The sequence below is a fragment of the Podarcis gaigeae genome (assembly GCF_964106915.1).
Source record: "Podarcis gaigeae genome assembly, chromosome: 11".
Classification (NCBI taxonomy): Eukaryota; Metazoa; Chordata; class Lepidosauria; order Squamata; family Lacertidae; genus Podarcis; species Podarcis gaigeae.
In genome coordinates this window covers 45277973-45300926 of record NC_139687.1, presented here as the reverse complement: position 1 = coordinate 45300926, position 22954 = coordinate 45277973, and the positions used below count along the sequence as shown (strand labels likewise).

General features: G+C 43.8%; 1 protein-coding gene across 4 annotated transcripts in view; it reads left to right on the top strand.

Moving 5' to 3' along the window:
* NNT (nicotinamide nucleotide transhydrogenase) overlaps nt 1-22954 on the top strand; it is a 56420-nt gene that overhangs the window by 28193 nt on the left and 5273 nt on the right. For all 4 annotated transcript variants that reach the window (XR_014556362.1, XM_083703433.1, XM_083703434.1 and 1 more), the window contains exons 13-19: nt 1413-1558; nt 2616-2811; nt 4442-4675; nt 6030-6190; nt 7211-7390; nt 9007-9166; nt 10370-10451. Coding sequence is in view for 3 of the 4 variants with exons in the window: in XM_083703433.1 (XP_083559559.1) it covers nt 1413-1558; nt 2616-2811; nt 4442-4675; nt 6030-6190; nt 7211-7390; nt 9007-9166; nt 10370-10451 (1159 nt within the window). In the remaining variant the exon portion in view is untranslated. The remainder of the gene's footprint in view (nt 1-1412; nt 1559-2615; nt 2812-4441; nt 4676-6029; nt 6191-7210; nt 7391-9006; nt 9167-10369; nt 10452-22954) is intronic.

Genomic DNA, 22954 nt, shown 5'->3' with positions numbered 1-22954 from the left:
CATTATAGAGCAAGGACCATATAGCTCAGGGGCAGAATGTTTGCCTTACATGTTTGCCTTGCATGCAGGTCTTAGGTTCAATCACTGATATCTCCAGGTAGGGCTGGGAGAGGCTTCCTGTCTGAAACTCTGGAGAGCCATTGACTGTCCATGTAGACAATACTGAGCTAAATGGACCAATGGGTATAACTCGGTATGGTAAAAGCAACTTCCTCAGTGAGCTGAGGCCTTGATGAGGATGACTTTGCCAGTGTTGGAGAGCTTTTCCATGAACTGCCTTAGCCTGAGCCAGACCATTGTAGCTCAGCATTGTCTACACTGACTGGCAGCAGATCTCGAAGGTTTTAGGTAGGAGTTTCTCCCAGCCATACCTGGTGGGGATTGAACAAAGGACCTTCTGCATGCAAAGCAGATGCTCTGCCACTGAGCTATCACATTTCCATTCCAGGCTTGGCTTTCTCTGCTATTTATCCATAAGCTATCATCAACATTGTATTTCTCCCCTGCTCCAACAAATACGCACTGAGGTCCTCTTGGACCTCTGCCCCTCTGGTTTTGGTATGTGCTGATGCAATGCCATTCATGTGGACCATGCCCCAGTCAGTGATAGCTAAACATATCTTCTGGTTTCAGCCTCTCCCTCTTTCATGCATCATATAATAATTCACAATTGCATGAGGACGAACCTGTCAGGAGCTGGAGTCAAGCGTAGGTCAGTAATAAAAAAACACAGTGCCGGTGAAGTTAACTCTTCACTCAAGAGACCAAAACAGCTCAGGCCTTGTGATCCCAGCAACTCTTCCCAGTATGTCTTGCCCCAATGCAGCAGTTATGAGGACTGAAGGTCCCCGCCTTCCCACAGCTGCCTGATCCCTCCTCTCCAGGGTTTTCCCCAAACAGTCGTGGACTGTGTCTGCGCACAACCAATCTCTCCTCTGCCCTTTCTCTCTGTGTTCTGGGTGAACAGGGGTTGAGGGAAGCTGGTCACAGCAAGAGGGGAGACTCCCTGGATTTTTCAGCAGCCGGCCTCTGTCTCCTGTGCCTGCTCCTGCCTCTGAGTCTGGTCTGCCCTCTGCCGCAGACTCTTCCTGCTCACTCAAGCCTGTTGCCTCCTCACCTTCCGACACCTCCCCACCCCGTCTGTCCCTTCTTCCCTCTCTGATCACTCATCATCATCCCACCACCAATCCCCGGGCTCTGAGCCGTCTTCCCTTGGGGGGGTTCCCCAGCTGGTGCCTCTCCCCACTCCTTTGCATCCAGCCAGTCCACGCCAGCACCCTAGGAGAGGCTGAGAGTCTATTATTAAACGGAGGCTTAAACTTCAGAACAATTGCCCGTTTTCCTAGCATTCAATAATACCATTATGCTGGTTTCGAAATCTAAATATTCGTTTCTTTTCTTTTATGGGAAAGGTGGTTTCCTAGTCACGCAGAGGATGCTGGATATGTTCAAGCGCCCCACTGATCCCCCCGAATACAATTACTTGTACCTGTTGCCTGCTGGCACTTTTATAGGAGGATATGCAGCAGCTCTCCATAGCGGGTATAACATTGAACAGGTAAGAAGATCTCTTGGGGACCCAGGGTACCATTTTCTTTCAGTGCATACAGAAAATGTAAATTGGCAGCCTTCGGGGGGCATATTACAGACTGCACACACACACACACCCCATCAACATCTAGGAACGGTAGTTTTTAAATGGTGCTGAGAACTGTATCTCTTTGAGAGGTGTAAACTACGGTCCCAAGATTATTTCTGCATGTGTGTGCTTTAAATGCATGCTGTGTGAGGCTGAATTCTATCTACCTAAGAGAGTCATTCCCCCCCCCCCCAATTTTTTTTTTTTGCTGCAGCTTGCCCCAATTCTTCTGTGGTGAAAACACTGCAGAACTTTTGGGAATGGCACATGATAATGCAAACAAATTGCTAATGCAGAGAAGATGAGGGTTCTTAAACCCCCATTCTAAGTAAAGAATAGGACCCACGTATTTTGGTTTGGCTTAGTAGGCAGCCATGGCTTGCTGTCTCTACCAAGTCCTCCTAAGAAGAATCCTTTAGCTTGCACAGTGGAAGGGCAAAGTGGATATTTGTCACTTGGCTTCAGAGAGAGGCAGAAGCAAGCAGGAAAAACGTGCATTTCTTCTGCCTTCTCTGAGGCTCCCAGCCCAAAGCAAGAGCCGGAGGACTTCAGGGGAGATAAGATCTGTTCTTATACTTGGCACAGTGAAGAATGCCGTTCCCCAACCAAATTCATTGCAGCTCCTGCCAGAATGCCCCAGTTGTGCCAACGTATTTAGTAATCCTGCAGTTGTTCCATATAATTGCAGTGAGTGCAATATATCATTCTTTGCAGGAAATTGGGTGCTTTGGCATTCAGCATTCCTGGTTCTGTTTGGTATACACAAACAGTCCTGGTTTACTCTCCTTTTACTCTCCTTCCAAGTATGTCTTTGGATTTGAAGTCTGTGGATGAGGCCTGAATCACCGCTTTACCCTCTTTTTTTTGTACAGTACAGTGTCTAGCAATTGCAGGTGCTTTATATGTTTTTTTGAAAACTATTATTATTATTATTATTATTATTATTATTATTATTATTATTATTTCACTTCTTAAGATGATCTACCTGGGTTCAGGCTTGTGCTGTGTCGGTGCTCTGGCTGGCCTCTCCACCCAAGGAACAGCTCGGCTTGGCAATGCTTTGGGCATGATAGGTGTTGCTGGGGGCATGGCAGCTACTCTTGGAGGCCTAAAACCATCCCCTGAGCTGCTGGCGCAGATGTCGGGCGCAATGGCTCTTGGTGGCACCATAGGTGAGTGCAGAGCTAAAACACCACCTGGTTTTAGGAAAAACTCTGAGCGCAGGACAGTGTCTTTTTTTTGCAGTTGAGCCTACTGTAGGTGATGCCATTTTTTTCCTGTCAGGTGTCTTCATGCTTTAGAGACATGGGGAAACTTGTTTTCTTTTTAGCAGGTAAAGCAGGGTGGAAAACTATTTTCAGCCCACAGTGGTGAGTGGGGGCCATGGGCAAAAGACGGGGGAGGGTGCAAGAGATGCAAATTTTGTGATTATAGTGGTACCTTGGGTTACAGACGCTTCAGGTTACAGACGCTTCAGGTTACAGACTCCGCTAACCCAGAAATAGTACCTCAGGTTAAGAACTTTGCTTAAGGATGAGAACAGAATTGGCACGGTGGCAGCGTGAGGCCCCAATAGCTAAAGTGGTTCCTCAGGTAAAGAACAGTTTCAGGTTATGAACAGACCTCCAGAATGAATTAAGTTCTTAACCTGAGGTACTACTGTACACATTAGGCAGTCCAGCAGGGCCCACCACCATCAGAAGATATGGGGCCTACTAGAACCCCCTCATGCTTTGAGCTGGCGCCAACCTTCACAATACTTTGAGATGTGTTTCTTATATTACTTTATAGTTCTTCAGCTCATTTTGAGCATATTACACTAATCCTGACCTGACTGCACCAGCTGTCAGTTTTTGGAGCCAGTTGAAAGTGCTGGTTTTGACCTATAAAGCCTTAAATGGCTCAGGGCCACAATATATCAAGAACCTTCTTTCCCCATATGAACTGACTTGGACCCTGTGGTCATCATCTGAGGCCTTTCTTCATGTACCTCTTCCACAAGAGGTCCAGAGGACAGCAATACAGGAACAGGCCTTTTCTGTGGTGGCTCCCCATTTGTGGAATGCATTCCCTAGGGAGGCTTGCCTGGTGCCTTCATTAAGTATTTCTTAGACACCAGGGGAAAACGTTTCTCTACAACTAGGCCTTTGAAACGTTGTGTAGTCTTTTAAATGTGCTTGTGGGAGAGGGGTCATTGATTTGTTTTTACCATTTTATTATGCATTTTGTGTTCTCATTTTGTATTTTTATGTTGTGAACCGTGCAGTGATATTTGGATGAAGGGTGGTATGCAGATCAAACAAACAACATCCTTTATATGCTCTGTCAAGACAAGTAAGAGCCATCATCAGAGTTAAAGGACACAGTCCATGAAATTGTAGAGGTGTTTGAAGTCAGGAATAGAAAATAATTGGGGGGAAAAGCTCCTTAGTTTCTTGGATAATGGGTGCTGACTTTGCTTAGATCAGGTATGATGCCCTCCAGATGTTGTTGGACTACAGCTCCCATCATCCCTGACAATTGACCACACTGGCTGAGGCTGATGGGACTTGCAGCCCAACATCTGGATGGGACCATATTGGCCATTGCTGGCCTTCTTGCAGTTGTGTCCAGCACTTCCTATATTATTATTATTATTTTTTGACTTGAAATGCAAACCAGAGACTGCATGTTTGTGCTAATGGTGAAGAAGCTTTTGTATTGTAGTGCATGCTGTCTCTAGCTTGGACGTTCCTGCATTGAGGGACAGCTTCCTCTTTACACACCACAGCATCGGATGGTTTACTACTTTTGTCTTGACAGGTCTGACAATTGCCAAACGTATCCAGATTTCGGATTTACCTCAGTTAGTGGCTGCTTTCCACAGCTTGGTTGGCCTGGCTGCTGTCCTCACCTGCATTGCTGAATACATGATTGAGTATCCTCACTTTGATACTGATGCAGCTGCAAACCTCACCAAGATTGTGGCTTACCTTGGCACATATATCGGAGGTGTAACCTTCAGCGGCTCTCTCGTCGCTTATGGAAAGCTCCAAGGTAAATTTGCTTCTTTTCCTTTTCCTTCCCTTCCTGTCCCTTGGCATATTCTATCCATCTTTGTACACATGATTGCATACTCTTTGGTATGCATGTGTGCATACCATTCCTCTTTGGTTTGGTTTTGGCTCAGGTGGTAAGCCTGTGTCCTGTATCCATATCAGACTGCAGGTGTAGACTCAAGTTGATCGAATACATTTTCACATATAAGAAATTCACTTGCAAATAGAAAGCTAACATGTATGGCTGTGATAGAGCCATTCTTCCTGACATCTAGGGCAGCGATGGGGAACCTGCAACCTTGCAGATGTTGTTGGACGATAACTCGCATCATTTCTGACCATTGTTTGTGCTTTCTGGAACAGATAGGAGTTGGCGCCTGGCAACATCTTGGGGGGGGGCACAGGTTCCCCACAGTGTTGTAGAGATTTACCAGCTGCTGAATCAGAGCCTGGTTGTTGCCAGTCCAGCAATTCTTGGTTGACCCACACAGCAGCTTCTGATTCTTTGCTTGAGGTACCTGAGGCACCTTTCTCATGGGAGCCTGGAATAATAGTCTGCTGGGACATAACATCTGAAGTGGAAAGCCTGCTTGATACACAGAGCCTCCCTACACAATACATTTTCTCTGTGATCTGGGCTTTAAGTTTTGCAGAGAGCTTGTGTGTTTAGGGGATGCACCCTGCTTCAGACATTATGTCCCAACATTGCAATGGAGGGGGTGAGAGCAGCCTTAGATTTGGGGGGATGGGTCTAAAAAATTGGCACATTCTTGGCCCCTTCATGCAATTAACATGAGGATTACCTGTGGTGTATCTTGTTTTCTGGGAGATGTACAGTGGGCTGTGGCTATTACTTCATGTCCCACCTATGAACTTTCCATGACACATAGCTGCCCATACTTGGAAGCAGAATGCCGTACTAGATGGACCATAGGTATGATCAATCAAAGCAATTTTTATGCTCATTGTTTGAAGTATATAATTGGAAGATGTTATGGGCCAGGTTTGGAGAACCATTGGGCTTCTAGGTGTTGCTGAACTGCAACTCCCATCACCCCTGGCCATTGGCCATGCTTGCTGGGGTTATTGAAGTTGTAGTTCAGCAATGTTATCCACATCCGTTTCAGGCCTACTATTTCATTGCTTCTGGAATCCTATTGATTCCTGTTGATGTTGCCCATGGAAGATGGAGTTGATATTGGGCCAAAAGTAGTGTAGAGCAGATGGAAATAGAAGAGGAACTTGATATTGGGTCTGTGGGCTTCTGCCTCCTCCTAAAGCTGCTGATTTTCTAAAGTTGCCCATTCTAGGAATTGAAAGACCTTCCTTCCTTCCTTATTTACTTACTGCAGGTATCCTGAATTCTGCCCCCCTCCTCTTACCAGGCCGGCATTTACTGAATGCCGGCTTACTCACTGCAAGTGTGGGAGGAATGATTCCCTACATGATCGATCCTAGTTACACAACTGGACTGACCTGTCTAGGGTCTGTGTCTGCTCTATCTGCTGTTATGGTGAGCATGGGATTTGAAGGGGGTGATTTGGAATGCCGTGCTAGTGAAAATGCCAAACTGTCAACTCTGATGCAGAAAAATCACATTTGTTACTTGGCATGCTGAACTCCTACAAAGTTGAAGTAAGTTAGTGGTTATAAGCCAGCCAGTTGTATGGTTATGGAGAACCCTAAAGTTTCCAGACAGAGCAATGCAAAGAAATCAGTGTGGTATCTTTTTATTCCACAGTTTAGCCACCTGTGCTCCTTGACCTAATTTGATGTGAAGGTGGGAGAAATGAAATAGGGAAGGGAGGGAGTGGATCCACTCTGTTTGGGCTTTGACCCCACCCACTGTGATGTGCGACCCCCAGGAGATTACCTCTGAGGGAATGCAGACCTTGACCAAAAAAAACACCAAAAAAACATTCCTTTGTTTTTTTTTGAAACTACATTTGTTGGCTTAAAGCATGGGTAGGCAAACTAAGGCCCGGGGGCTGGATCCTGCCAAATCGTCTTCTAAATCCGGCCTGCGGATGGTCTGGGAATCAGCGTGTTTTTACATGAGTAGAATGTGTCCTTTTATTTAAAATGCATCTCTGGGTTATTTGTGGGGCATAGGAATTTGTTCATATTTTTTTCCAAAATATAGTCCTGCCCCCCACAAGGTCTGAGGGCCAGTGGACCGGCCCCCTGCTGAAAAAGTGTGCTTACCCCTGGCTTAAAGATGCACAAAGTTCTTGAGTTTAGTCCAGTTCTTTTTGTAAAGTCAGACTTGAAAGCAATGTTGGGTGAAATTCCAGTGGTTTAGGGAGGCTGCTTCATTTTATATATATAATGGACAGTCGGCAAATAATAAGTAGAATTGCATAACAGTTACAAAAACAATGGTTTGGTCTTGGCATGGTATTTCAATGGCCTTGGTGAATAATTTAGATACACTTGAAAAGGAAAGGGCTGTGGAGATCATGCAGAATGGTTTTGAGCAGAATTGATACGCCATAAATGCTTTTCATTTATTGGTTTCATTTCCATTCCACAGGGTGTCACTTTAACAGCAGCCATAGGAGGGGCTGACATGCCCGTCGTCATTACTGTACTGAACAGCTATTCTGGCTGGGCACTCTGTGCTGAAGGATTCCTGCTCAACAACAACTTGCTAACAATTGTGGGCGCGCTTATTGGCTCTTCTGGTGCCATCCTGTCTTATATCATGTGTGTGGTAAGGAAAACGTAGACATGTGCTTTCTCCCGTCAATACGCTGAGAAGACTGAATCATTGTGTGTGTGTGGAAAAGTTTTGTGTTGTAACTTCAGTCTTTGTGTTTTTAACTTGTTCATTCATGTCATTTTCCACCCACCCTGGTTTCTCCCCATGGCTCTTTTTCTTTTGTAGCTGTTTGCCCAATTCAGAGTACAGTGGTACCTCGGGTTAAGTACTTAATTCGTTCCGGAGGTCCGTTCTTAACCTGAAACTGTTCTTAACCTGAAGCACCACTTTAGCTAATGGGGCCTCCTGCTGCCGGAGCACGATTTCTGTTCTTATCCTGAAGCAAAGTTCTTAACCCGAAGCACTATTTTTGGGTTATCAGAGTCTGTAACCTGAAGCGTATGTAACCTGAGGTACTACTGTACTGATTCTGTCTTTTAAATCCTTAAAGCACATTATATCCTAAAAGCTCTGAAACCAGGACTCATGAACATGGTATTTATACTGATGTAGTATACCATGCAAGGGTGGCGCTGTGGATTAAACCTAGGGCCTAGGACTTGCCGATCAGAAGGTCGGCGGTTCGAATCCCCACAACGGGGTGAGTTCCCGTTGCTCGGTCCCTGCTCCTGCCAACCTAGCAGTTCGGAAGCACGTCGAAGTGCAAGTAGATAAATAGGTACCGCTTCAGCGGGAAGGTAAACGGCGTTTCCATGCGCTGCTCTGGTTCACCAGAAGCGGCTTAGTCATGCTGGCCACATGACCCAGAAACTGTACGCCGGCTCCCTCGGCCAGTAAAGCGAGATGAGCACCGCAACCCCAGAGTCGGTCATGACTGGACCTAATGGTCAGGGGTCCCTTTACATTTATAGTATACCATGCATTTGAAGCTGTTCCTTAGTTGCTAGGCATGCAGCCAGGGTGATTTCTCTTTATTTATTTTTGCTTGGGTAACTTTTCGTTACTTAAAATGTTACACATCGATGTACTGTTCACAGAAACTCCAAACATATTCTGTTTTGCTTAGGGAGAGAACTAAAATGACTCTGCTTGCAACCTGCAGGTTTTTTATTTTATTTTAAGTAACATTAAGGGTATAACTTGGATGGCCACTGCGTGGCAGCAAATCTGCATGAATGAATCACTAATGCATCTGGAACTTCTTGTAGACACTAAATTGTACTGGTGGCCTATACTGTACAGCAAGACTGTTAGCTCTTTCTCACCCCCCCTCCTGTTTCGTTTTTTTAAATTAATAGGAGGTTAGCATTGTTTCCAGTTCATCTCCAACTTTTTCATCTTTCCTAGTCCATGATGTTATTTGTCTCCTTGCATCTTCCAAGGACCTGAACTTTGTTACCGTCTGTTGCCTTTTGATATTGCATCATGTTGTCACCTTGAGGCTTAGACAACTCTTGGAAATAAAAACTTGGAGAAAGCCACAGAGGGAGAACTTAAAATAATAATAATAATAATAATAATAATAATAATAATAATAATAATAAAATAAATAAAAAATAAATAATATTAATAATAAATTTTTCTTCCCAAAACTGTATTCGTTGCGTTTGATTTTTAAAAGACAACTTGTTTAAAGCATTCAGGGTTTTTGTTTTCGCCTCCCCTAGGCCATGAATCGGTCTCTTGCTAACGTGATCCTTGGTGGGTATGGCACTACTTCGACAGCTGGTGGGAAACCCATGGAAATAACCGGCACGCATACAGAAGTGAATGTGGACAGCGCTGTTGACATGATAAAGGAAGCCAACAACATCATCATCACTCCTGGTAAAACTGAAGCTGCTGCTCATGACTACTGCTTTTGTAACCTGTGCCATGAGAACCAGATTCTATGTGATGAACAGTATCCGTAAATTAAGAACATTTGCTCTGCTATTGTAATACAAATTGTGGAAGACAGTGGCCAAGCCAATACTGTTACCAACCTAACTTCATATCCACACCTAGTGCCTAGTGCCTTATTAAAATGAAATAACAATAACAACAAGGGACGCGGGTGGCGCTGTGGGTTAAAGCCTCAGCGCCTAGGGCTTGCCGATCGAAAGGTCGGTGGTTCGAATCCCCGCGGTGGGGTGCGCTCCCGTTGCTCGGTCCCAGCGCCTGCCAACCTAGCAGTTCGAAAGCACCCCCAGGTGCAAGTAGATAAATGGGGACCGCTTACTGGTGGGAAGGTAAACAGTGTTTCCGTGTGCTGCGCTGGCTCACCAGATGCAGCTTTGTCACGCTGGCCACGTGACCCGGAAGTGTCTCCGGACAGCGCTGGCCCCTGGCCTCTTGAGTGAGATGGGCGCACAACCCCAGAGTCTGTCAAGACTGGCCCGTACGGGCAGGGGTACCTTTACCTTTACCTTTAACAATAACAACAATAAATATAATTTATTATTTATACCCCGCACATCTGGCTGGGTTTCCCCAGCCACTTTGGGCGGCTTCCAACAGAATATTAAAAACATGATAAAACACCAATCCTTTAAAACTTCCCTAAACAGGGCTGCCTTCAGATGTCTTCTAAAAGTCAGATAGTTGCATTTCCATGAATAAATAATCTTAAGTGTTTGGGTTCTCTCCCTATCATTCCTTGGATTACTTGCTGCATTCAGGCAATACCCACACCATACATTTCAAGCACATGGCTTCCCTCAAAGAACCCAGGGAACTGTAGCTTGTCAAAAGTGTCAAAAGTGATGGGAATTTTAGCCTGGGTGTCATAAATTATACTTCCCAGTTAGCAGCAGTATCCACTGTTATTGGGGCTGACCATTTCATTATCACCTGTACTAAAACAAAAACCCTAACCATCACATAATAGAAGTTTCTCTGGTTGAAGACTGGTTACATGGGAAAGTAAAGACAGCCAGCATGGTTAATTTAGTTTGTGTGTTTCTCTCCGTGTCCATCAGTTAACCTGGCAAATACATGAGACATTGGTAAAGCACTTCACAGCATCTGGGCTTTTCTGCTTCTCTGCAGGTTATGGTCTTTGTGCAGCAAAGGCTCAATATCCAATTGCTGACTTAGTGAAAATGCTGAAGGAACAAGGCAAGCATGTCAGGTGAGTATTTTTGTCTGGGAAGGGAAATAATGCACAGAGGATCAGGTGGTTTTATTGTTTTGAAAAGCACAAAAAGGTTTTGATGATTAAGCAGCCTCATTGAGAAGATTGTATTTCCAGCTGAAGAACCCTTGCTGTTCTGCATGCAGTTCCTTCACTTCTTCCTCACAGAATCCAGGAAATGAGGCAATATTCAGTTAACCATAGTAAAGGGACCCCTGACCATTAGGTCCAGTCGTGGCTGACTCTGGGGTTGCAGAGCTCATTTCGCTTTAGTGGCCGAGGGAGCCGGCGTACATGTGGCCAGCATGACTAAGCCGCTTCTGGCAAACCAGAGCAGCGCACGGAAACGCCGTTTACCTTTCCACCGGAGTGGTACCTATTTATCTACTTGCACTTTTTGGTGTGCTTTCAAACTGCTAGGTGGGCAGGAGCAGGGACCAAGCAGCGGGAGCTCACCCCGTTGCGGGGATTCGAACCGCCGACCTTCTGATCGGCAAGCCCTAGGCTCTGTGGTTTAACCCACAGCGCCACCTGCGTCCCTTAACAGGAACCAGGGAACTGTGGTCAGTGGCTTCCTGATAAGTGAAGGCATGAAGCCGAATTTACACCATGGTTTCATACTCTACCCTGTTTGGGAGCTGTTTGTTGAAGACTTCCTGGCTTATTTCCCATTCATGCAGGGTAGCATCAAAGCAGCTGCACTTGGGGCCATGAGACTTGTTCATATTTTGGCTTATTAAGCCAAGATGTAACCATCCCAATGTAGCTACTGTGTTAGGGGAACATCTCTCTCCTTCAGTATATTATCTGTACATAAACACACACACACATGAGCTTTTTTAGTGGTTTTGAGGTTTTGTTTTTGCTGTTTACAAGCAAGTGGCATGGAAATTTTATGAAATAAATATATCCTAGAGCCCACTCTTTCGAAGTAAGTCAAGAGTTTAAAGAAAATCAGTTAAGGCTATTTTTTTCTACCCAATGTTTGTTTGTTTATATTATGAAGATGTGCATCCTGTGTTGTAAATTGGGGTTTTAAGCCCAATTTGTGGTGCTGGTATTCACCTGTAGAACCAGCTCATTGTTTCCTGGGGGTACTCAGGGGTATGCAGTACCACCCCCAGCACTGGTTAAAAGTGTGGCACTTAACTGTAACAGTTAGTCACTTCATGGTGACTACCGGCACATTTTTTTCTAGAAGAAAAGCACTGTGTAGAACCAGAAACAACTTGGGACTAAGTTATCTAACTTCACCATTCAGCCTTGCAGCTCCTTGTATGCCTGCCCCCAAGTGCGATCAAATATATAGGCAAATGAGAGATTAACTTTCTGGTGGTGGGATGCAAATTGCTTTTTCTCTGCTGGTCTTTCTCATCTATGCTAGATGGTTTTCTCACAAATGATTATGTGGCCCTAAAGAGTTTTAAATTGGTGTATTTGAAATCTAAGGCTTAGCTGGCTTGAGCTTTGTTTGATTAGGTCTTCTGTTATTAAATTAGTTCTGTGGTTCTTAATTTCTGGAGCAACACAATGGTTTTTGTAATCCTCTGCTTGTTTGTGGTGTGTGTATTAATACCGCATGGACGCTGCCTTCCATAGATAATCATTCGGAATGGGGGGCATGATGGCATTATTGTTGACCACTTTTTCATTTGGGTGAACGTGGATTGATGCTTAAAATGCCAGAACTGCTTGCGCTGCCCATTGAATTCCTTTGAAACATGGAGCTGCTGTTGGATCTTCCAACAATTAATACAAAATGGGTGTTGCCATCATTTAGGGATAATTCTGACATTTCAGGTGTAGCATGACCATGCTTGCTGCTGTGTTCTAAGCCACAATCACTTCTTTATAACACCAGAAGTGTGGCCCACCAATTTTTAACAAAACAAAGTGCTTGCTATTCTCTCTCTCTCTCTCTCTCTTCCACCAACCTTTTCTTTCCCTTTGGCTCCTGTGTGAGCTAGTGTTTAAGCCCCCCCCCCACCCAATTTTCTTCCTTTTTGAAACCTCAAAGCACTAAAGACTTTCCTTTCTGCGTCAGCTCTGTACAGAATAAATGCGAATGGAGTAGATGCTAGAGCCCATTTTGGCAAGCGTTTGCCACAGCAGTTACCTGGAGGGATTTATATGAAAGAAGTCTGTATTTACTGTTTGCGGCATGTTGGGTCTTTCATCACGTTCTGGTGCACCCATGGCGTTCATTGAGTGCAGCTGCTTGCCCCGTGCTTCCTGCCGGCCCCACAGAGCCTCAGGACAGTGCTGCGTCCCAGATGCGGTGGCATTGCCTGCACATCTGTGACAAATAAATGCCAGCACAGTCATGCGATGGTCATCAATGTATAATACCTGTGCTGCGCCAAGAAAAAATTGCATCTGTCATCCTGATGGCACGCCTGATGTCTGTGATTCAGAGACGCTGTGATTTTGGTGAGCCTTGCGCATAGCCATAACATGTTCCAGAAAAGAAACAAAAAACCCTCAGAGATTGTGTAACATGTAATGTTAATACTGAGACTTGCGACTCAGAAGCGTAGGAGAGATTTTGGGAGGGAAACAGCATTTCCTAACATCAGCATTGGACATAAGGTTTTCCTTTGCAGCAGGGTTGCATCTTTAACGTATTACTAAAACCAGGCAAAAAAAAAAAAATAAATATGTGCCTGTAACATAAGTTCCTGCTGTTTTCTCCCTGTCTGTATCTTACTGCGTAATACAGTAAGTATCTTGGTGATGGATGTGCTGTGTTTCTCAAGGAAGCGTTTCCAAAGACATTTCCCCCCCTTGGGCTGATTTTTTGCCGGAAGCCTAATGGCTAAATAACTTGCTGGCAAATACAGGAGCAGGCTCTTTCAAGAAGCACTGGGTTCAAAGTGAGGTGGTAGCAAACCTCTGCCTGTGCTGTTCTTTTATTTTGAGATGGTTGTTGCACTAGAATCAGTGTTTCCCAACCTTGTGCCTCCAGATGTTTTTGGCCTACAACTCCCATCATCCCTGACCACTGGTCTTGCTAGCTAGGGATGATGGGAGTTGTAGGCCAAAAACATCTGGAGGCACAAGGTTGGGAAACACTGCACTAGATGCTGGTATTAATTGAACGATGAAAGCAGAGCAGCAAGCAGCGACCATCCATCAAGGTTGTGATCTTAAGAGCACAGTTGCTTGCAACCAAGTCCCATTGAAGTCACGGAGGTTTTTAACAAAGCAAAAGTGGAATTGGAATTGAAGCATCAGAAAATTACCCTTTAGTAGGGGAGGCATCATTTCCAGCCTTGTATTCCTGGAAGGGGAAGCAAACAGTATGTGACAAATAGAGAGCAGGTACACTGACTCCCAGAATCATCAGTCAAGGCAGCAACAAACAAACACCCACTACTGCCATCGCCACCCATGGGCTAGGGGCAAGAATCACACTGAACAAGGATGGGAAAGGGGGTCATAGCATGTCTCCAACAACAGAAAAGGGGGTTTTCAGGTCTATTTGTGAGTTCTTTTTTATAATATTTTTTATTAATTTTACCATATAAATTATAAAATATACCACAAAACTTATCACTTATACAATCTTTTTAGACTTCCATCAGCACCTCTGATGATCCACCGTTTTAACCACTTCTTATGCATTTCTTAACTTTATATTGCCTTTACATCTCTTAACAAATCATCCTCCCCCTTGTTCATTTTTACAATACTTCTAATAATACTCCTCACAAAACTTCTTGCAACCCTACAAACGTCGTCTGTTCTTCACAATTACTTTTCATTTTTTTAAAAAAATATATATTTATTAGGTTTTTACAAAAAATAAAAATACATAACCACCACAGAAATAGAAAAAATGTAAAAAGAAATAAGCATAATCAAAAGTAACACATAGAACAAATCAAAACACAAAAATATAAAATACAGTAAAGAAAAATTCCACCCAACCAAGTACAAAAACATAAAAACTCCAACTTTTTTGATCATACTTAATTAACTTCCTTTCTTGACTTCCTCATGCCTCCCTTTTTTGTGTTCCTCTTTACCCAATCAGATACAGCAAATCCTTACCCTCTTTCAGATTTCATTTCTAACTATTAAGTTCATTCTATTATGTCACCAATCTTTTCTCCTCGTACTTAATCACCTTTATAATATTATTTACTTTTGACATAATATCACTTTAATCTTTCCTCCTTTTCTATTACATTTTGCATACTTTTTAAGCTATGTCACTAATGCCTTATTATTTCCAAATCCAACATTATTTTAACATTCATAAACTTTGCAGTGTTTCTGCCGATAGTCTTTAAACTTCTTCCAGTCCTCTTCTACTGATTCTTCTCCCAGGTCTCGGATTCTGCCAGTCATTTCTGCCAACTCCATATAGTCTATCACTTGCATCTGCCATTCTTCCAAGGTGGGCAAATCTTGTGTCTTCCAATACTTTGCGATGAGTATTCTTGCTGCTGTTGTCGCGTACATACTTTTCAAATAGTCCGTAAATTTACTCCAGTCTTCTGTGAATTTCTGGTCTCGCCGGTTTTGAATCCTTCCTGTTAGTTTATCTAATTCTGCATAGGTCTATTTGTGAGTTCTTAGAGGTGAACTGTTGAAGGCATTATACTGTGAATCCCAAGTAGGGAGAGCACTGTTGTGGTCATGTCCCATTTGCAGGCTTCACACAGGCATCTGCTTGGCCACAGTGAGAACACGATGCTGGACTAGATGAGCTTTTGACCCCATTCAGCAGGACTCTTCTGATGTATGTTGGCTACTGGGGTAAACAAGTTGCCCAACTAGATTGGCTTTTTGACCTGATTCAACAGGGCAGCTCTGGCATTTTTACAAAGGAAAGTGTGCTCTGCATCTGCTCCAAGTTGTTCATTCCCAGGGCCTATGTCGTTCTTCAAAACCAGATTCTGGATCTGATCTCAGGCTCTTATTGAGCTCTTGGTAGGGAGTAATATTTCATGCAATTCCCGGTTCTATAAGGCAGGTGTTTCACTGTTTCCATTTTTGCAGACTGGGAATTCTGGTGTGAGCAACACCATCATTCATCTGTTCCACTGCATGCATGGGAGTTGGGATTTGAACTCAAGTCTCTATGGAACCATGCTGACTTTTGTTGGCTCTGCACCATTAATATATTAGGGCCCAGAAAGCTCCTTTTTTAGTTTACGGTACCGTTTAGTATTCTTTTAAATAGTCTGTGTAAACTATTTTCACTCAATTTAATGTTCTTCATAATATGTTATATGTCTTGTTTGAAACACTGAAACGTTTCACTAATTCAGCCTACTAAATGCCACTTCTAGAATTTAGAATTCATGTAACGTTGAGAACAGGTGAACAAGTATTATCACAAGCAGTATCCACCCCCCATCCGAGTACTTAAACTGCAGAATGTAAATATGCCCCACTGAAGGCATAAGATAAACACCACAAACCATGTAAGTCAAAGGTTTAGTGTCTCGCAGCTCCAGAACACAGCTTAATTAACAACTGTTTGTACCACTCCACCATAGCCAAGCCCTGTACCCTAAAATACACATGACTATTTGGACATTGTGATGCAGTTCTACTCCAGGGATATCAGAAGCTTCCGGAAAGAGCTGTAAATCCTTTCACAGTTCTCCTTCTCCTGTGTCTACACGTTGCATACAAGGAGTTGCAAAACTCTGTTGTTCAGTTATTTATTTATAGGAAACTTCTCCCTGACTTTTCTGCTATACACAGCACCCAAGGTGGCTTGGCAGTTAGGTCTAACAGCTGTGATAAGGACTGTGCTTTGTTTTTTAATTTATTATTACACAGGGAATCCTGCCTTTCCTCCAGGGAATGCAGGGTAGGCTACACAGTGTGTCCTGGTGGTCTTTCTGCACAGGAAGTGCCTGGACCACAGACTGGACTTGCTTAACGTCTGAAAAGTTGCTGCACCATGCAGCCTCTGGACATGCCCTGCTTCCATCTTGGCCCATAAGTAGATGCACTAAAGATCTCTACTCACAAGTTCCGTTCCAGCATTCCTCACACTCCCCAAACTGTGTTTTTGCTGCGTTAGCAGCACTGAAGTGTATCGACTGTTAGAGGAGGGGGTAGTACCTCTGGCAGAGAACATGATGTCCTCCTTCTTGGGGTAGTTTGTGCTTTTAATGCGTAGTATGGATGTGGCCAAAGACTCTGTCTCTAGCTTCACAAGGACAACTTCCTCAAAAAGTGGGGCCATTTCCAGCCTTTCTCTAAAATGTGCTTAAACTTAACCACAGTTCAAACTCTTCCTTTGCTTAGCTTATCATTGGATGGGGCTCCAGTGCTGGCTACGAATTTGGCAGATGCACAGGACGTTCTTTAGGGGTGTTATTTATTTATTTATTTTTACAACTCAGCAGTGGAGAAGCCCCACTGGTGTGTGCGCGAGGCTGCCCAACTGGAATACTGCCAGAGGTCCTTATTGTAAAAAGCTGGAAATAATAGGCTTTCACTGCCCTGACACAATGGAAGTTCATGCGTCCAACCCGTCACAGAATTTGTCTGCTGTAATTTAATTAATAATCTTATGTGCAAATAGCTTCTGCCAAAATTTCTGAGACATAAGTGATCCTAGTAAGCTACATCTGCTCGATGCCGATCTCTGCTTGCTCAATAGCATTTCTGAGCACTGCTAAGAGTTATAAATTTGCTGTGTAACATGCTCTGCTAGCCACTCTGCCTCTGATTATCCCGGTGCGTGCAATCTCTCTCTGTTCCCAGTATCCACTTGGTTGGCAGTTTTCCTAGAAACACACTCTCTGTTTTCGTCAGAAATATGATATGAATGAGAGAACATACGAACATCCTTAGGAGTGTTGTGCTTGCTTGGAATACATGAGAACCAGAGTTTACAGAGGACAGGTCCCAGAGACCAGAACCTGTAAAGCGGAATGAGAGATTAAAAGTTTTGTAACCTGTAATGCATTCAACCCAGGCTTCTCTGCTTCCGGTGAAGCATCAGGGGTGTTTCTACATTGCATTCGATTCGTGTGCCATCTGTACAAAAATAGTTGAGCTCTAAACCCACAGTTTTCCACATGCAGTTTCAGGGGATGTTGTATATTCATTCAGCTATTCACACATATGCTCAAAGAGTGTTCACTCTGTGTACACAATGGCTGAGCTGTTTAAATCAACGAGCACATGCTGTTTTGCACAAACACTGAGAATAATATAATATATTGCGGCAGCTAGACTGGTGACTGGGAGCGGCCGCCGAGACCACATAACACCGGTCCTGAAAGACCTACATTGGCTCCCAGTACATTTCCGAGCACAGTTCAAAGTGTTGGTGCTGACCTTTAAAGCCCTAAATGGCCTCAGTCCAGTATACCTGAAGGAGCGTCTCCACCCCCGTAGTTCAGCCTGGACACTGAGGTCCCGCGCCAAGTGCCTTCTCACGGTTCCCTCGCTGCGAGCAGCCAAGTTACAGGGAACCAGGCAGAGGGCCTTCTCAGTGGTGGCACCCGCTCTGTGGAACACACTCCCACCAGACGTCAAAGATAAAAACAACTACCAGACTTTTAGAAGACATCTGAAGGCAGCCCTGTTTAGGGAAGCTTTTAATGTTTAATAGACTATTGTATTTTAATATTCTGTTGAAAGCTGCCCAGAAGGGTGGGGTATAAATAAATAAATTATTATTATTATTATTTTATTTTAGTGTTGGAAGGGACCTCAAGGGTCATCCAGTCCAATCCCCTGCAATGCAGGAACCACAGCTAAAGCATCCCTGACAGATGGTCACCCAACCTCTGCTTAAAAACCTCCAATGAAGGAGAGTCCACTACCTCCTGAAGGAGTCTGTTCCATGGTCAAACAGCTCTTACTGTCAGAAAGTTCTTCCTAATGTTTAGTCGGAATATCCTTTCTTTGAATCTGTTGGTTTGGGTCCTACCCCTTGGAACAATACAACAATGCAAATTGGTTTCCACTGCTGGTTCTTAACCAAGGAAGACATTGCCAACAAGACCTCAAATTTAAATTGTTACTGTTCATAACACACCAGACGAGAGAAAGACAAAATAGGATGTATGTTGGGGATGATTAGGAAAGTGACAGAAAATGTAACTCCAAATAATATAACGGTGCAACCACACTTGGAATAATAGGTAGAGTTCTGGTCACTCAAAAATGGAAGTCAGCCCTGAGTGCTCACTGGAAGGACAGATCCTGAAGCTGAGGCTCCAGTACTTTGACCACCTCATGAGAAGAGAAGACTACCTGGAAAAGACCATGATGTTGGGAAAGATGGAGGGCACAAGGAGAAGGGGACGACAGAGGACGAGGTGGTTGGACAGTGTTCTCAAAGCTAGCAGCATGAGTTTGGCCAAACTGCGGGAGGCAGTGGAAGAAAGGAGTGCCTGGTGTGCTCTGGTCCATGGGGTCACAAAGAGTCGGACATGACTAAACGATTAAACAACACACCCATGTACTGAAATCAAAGGGGAATATTTGTTGCCAGGTGTGAAAAAAAATTGGCATTATTTTCAGCTCTCCTACCCCACTATAAATCTTAGTCACTACAGTCTCTCCCACGTCTTGATTCTCAATGGAAATGTGACCCTGGGTGAGAGCCTGGAACCCCCTGAAATATTGTGCACCACTAAGCAGGGATTGGGGGGCTGGCTTGCACCTTTAGTAGCAATACTTTGACATTAACCCCCTTTTAATGCGGTATAGCTTCTGAGTGAACACGCATAGGATTCCACTGTAAAAGAAGCAAGGAAATAAATATCAAAGAAGTAAAATAAAACACCAGCCTGGGAATGTGAGAGGAAAAGAAAGAGCTTAAAAATAATGACTGGAAGGACAGATCCTGAAGCTGAGGCTCCAGTACTTTGACCACCTCATGAGAAGACAAGACTCCTTGGAAAAGATCCTGATGTTGGGAAAGATTGAGGGCGCAAGGAGAAGGGGACGACAGAGGACGAGATGGTTGGACAGTGTTAGAGAAGTGACCAACATGAGTTTGACCAAACTGCGGGAGGCAGTGGAAGACAGGAATGCCTGGCATGCTCTGGCCCATGGGGTCACGAAGAGTTGGACATGACCAAATGACGAAACAACAACAAACAACAATTGTTCCTCCCAAACCTTGAGGGAGGGAGACGAGAGATGAGTAAGAACATGCAACCAAAAGATGCATTGTAATGAAAACTGCTTAGATATAACTTATATTGGAAACACAGGGGAACTGCATCCCTTGCCTGAATTCTAACACAGACATCCACATTGGAGTTCTTCTAAAAATTATTGTGCTTCAGCAGGGTTTTGGGGGTTTTTTTTGGAAAGAGGAGAACTGTTTCACATGGCTTGAATTACTTAGTGGCTGACTGGCTGAACCTTTAAGCTTCTTAATATTTTGTCCTATTTGTTTTGCTGTTGTATATCTGATTTTACATCTGGTCTTTGCTAGAAGGACTGCAGTTACTTTCCCTCTAAAGTATCCTTGGGGCTGTGTGCAGTTTGCAAACATGCTTTGTGAAGAAAAAGCCTACTGTTTCTATCAGCCTTCCCTACCCCTTCCGTCCCCCAAGTTTCTAGCCCTATGGTTTTTAAATACAGTGGCACCTCGGGTTAAGTACTTAATTCGTTCTGGAGGTCCTTTCTTAACCTGAAACTGTTCTTAACCTGAAGTACCACTTTAGCTAATGGGGCCTCCTGCTGCCGCTGCACTGCCGGAGCCCGATTTCTGTTCTTATCCTGAAGCAAAGTTCTTAACCTGAAGCACTATTTCTGGGTTAGTGGAGTCTGTAACCTGACGCGTATGTAACCTGAAGCGTATGTAACCTGAGGTATCACTGTATAGGGCTGGAAACTGATTGCTGCTTCCAAGTTAGTTTAAAATTGCAGAAACATTTCCAGGAGATGCTCAGTTAAGAGGACGTATGTGTACATAGATGTATAAAATGAAAAAAAAGTATGGTACAAATCCAGAAGCAGCTTGATGAAATGTACACTATCCTGCAAGTACTGTAGACATGTGAATATATCCTTCTGTGTTGATAAATTTAGGGCCAAATGAGACATGTCACAGGACATCTGATTTTACTTTGATTTTTCTTTAGCTCAAGGCAAGCACTGCAGGTACTGGTTTTAGTTGCAAAACAGCACAGGGCAAAGGAATGTCTCATTTAGTGTTTCCCTGTAGTTGCTTGTGATTTCTCTCTATTTTTTATCCCTTGAGGAGGTCCTGTTCATGAATCTCCTATACAACATGCCTTGTTTAGTTCTTAGATGCTCAAGTGACTTGGGTGATGAGCAATCATAATAACGGCAAGTAAACTAGATTTGGTTAGTGCTAACTCCAGCAGCACCTTAACGCTGCAGAATGATTCTTTCTAGAAACGTGAAGCAGGGCAGTGGGAGATACATGAGCCTTCAATAGCCGTCTGTCAGATAATATATGCTTACACCAGGCCTTCCATATCACCGCCATCTTTTCCAGGACCACCACCAAAACTTGTGCTTAAACACAACTCACCCAGTTCTCTGAACAACCAAAATCAAATATTGGGAGCAGGTTGTCACAGATAATTAGGTGATCTGGGCATGGGAAGAGTTCTTAAAGAAAAAAGAAAATCTTAATTACACCTATGCTTCTGTGGCCTAATTTGACTGTACTCATACAAGATTGGTGTCCTTTGTTTTGTTTTCAACATTTCTGTAGAAAGCTTGATGAAAGTATTTGGCCGGTGTGCTAAAATGGTGGAGAAATGTTCATATTAAGGATTAGGTATGATAAAGAAACACTGAGCGTCATAATTGCCATTGTATTAGTTTTATGTTGAACCCTCTTTTAGACAGAGCAAATCAAATCTAGTGCGTCTGCGTTGACAAATTTCCTATACAGTGGTACAAATTATATAAGGTGGGGAGAAGCTTCTCTATACTTTCCTCACTCCTGCTCCAGAGCTCCTGCATGTTTCTCACATATAGGCCAGGGTGTTCCAGGAATACCAAGCAAAGCTTTTGAAAAACATGTTTTTAATTCCCAAGTGGACTTAATTAAGCAGGTGGTCTTGCCCACCTCTTCTTGCCACAGGTTTAATCTCTTCAATAATTTCATGGCAACAATCACCCCCATTAACTTGATAAATTCAGCAGTTCAGTCCTTGTGTATTTGAGACTTCATCCAGAAACAGCTAAATCTTCACTATTTGGGCCAGAATCTGGGCTCTAAAGAAAATCTCTATGTCACGTTGAATTGTTGTAGACAGAGGGTTTTCACACAAGGACTTTTTACCCTTGAGGTGTTTGCAAAAGGCTTTTCAAGTTCAGCTAAATTTTAAGCCCATCAGTGGCTCCCAGCTCTTAGTTCTTTGGTATAGTCCCAGGACCAGCTTTGTGACATGGTTTGAATTTTTTTTTAATTTTTTTTTAATAAAAAGGCAAAAATCCCCATCTTGCTTTGAACTGGTTTTATACATGAGGAATTTGGAGTGTTGAATTGGCTTGTGGCTTCTGTTGTAAAGTATGCAAATAAAATTAAAAGAGCTAGCATTTTAAACTCAAATCTAAACTCGTTCAGGCAGCAGCTTCACATTGACACCGTTAGTAGTAACCTGCATGATTAAAGCAATCACTCATTTATACAAAAGCATACAAGAAGAGGAGAGACGTGGGTGGCGCTGTGGTCTAAACCACTGAGCCTCTTGGGCTTGCCGATCAGAAGGTCGGCAGTTCGAATCCCTGCGACGGGTTGAGCTCCCATTGCTCTGTCCCAGCTCCTACCAACCTAGCAGTTCGAAAGCACCTCAAAGTGCAAGTAGATCAGTAGGTACCACTCCAGCGGGAAAGTAAACGGCCTTTCCGTGTGCAGCTCTGGTTTGCCAGAAGCGGCTTAGTCATGCTGGCCACATGACTTGGAAGCTGTACACCGGCTCCCTTGGCCAGTAAAGCGAGATGAGCGCCGCAACCCCAGAGTCATCTGCGACTGGACCTAACGGTCAGGGGTCCCTTTACCTTATTACAAGAAGAATCATAGAATTGTAAAGTTGGAAGGGACTTTGAGGGTCAGTTAGTCCCACCCCTTGCAATGCAGGAATCTTTAGCTCAACATGGGGCTTGAACCCACGACCCTGAGATGAAAAGTCTCATGCTTGATCCTGTTTCCCACAGTGGCCAGCCAAAGGCATATGGGAAACCCATGGGCAGAATATGAGGGTAATGTTCAGCCCTTTCCTGCTGGTGCCTCCTAGCTACTGACATTCAGTGGCACGCTGCCTGCCTCTGCTTCTGGAGCCATCATGAATAGTAGCCATTTATAGCCTTATTCAATGAAATTCAACAAAATTGTCTAATCCCCTTAAATCTGTCCACATAATGCATGTTGGCCACCACAACATCTTGTTGCAAATTCATCGTTTCAACTATGTACTTTGTGAAAAATTACTTCCTTTTGTCTTTCTCAAATCTTTCACCATTCTGCTTCATTCTAGGACATCAGGTTCTAGTATTTTACATAAAAGAGAGGGGATGAA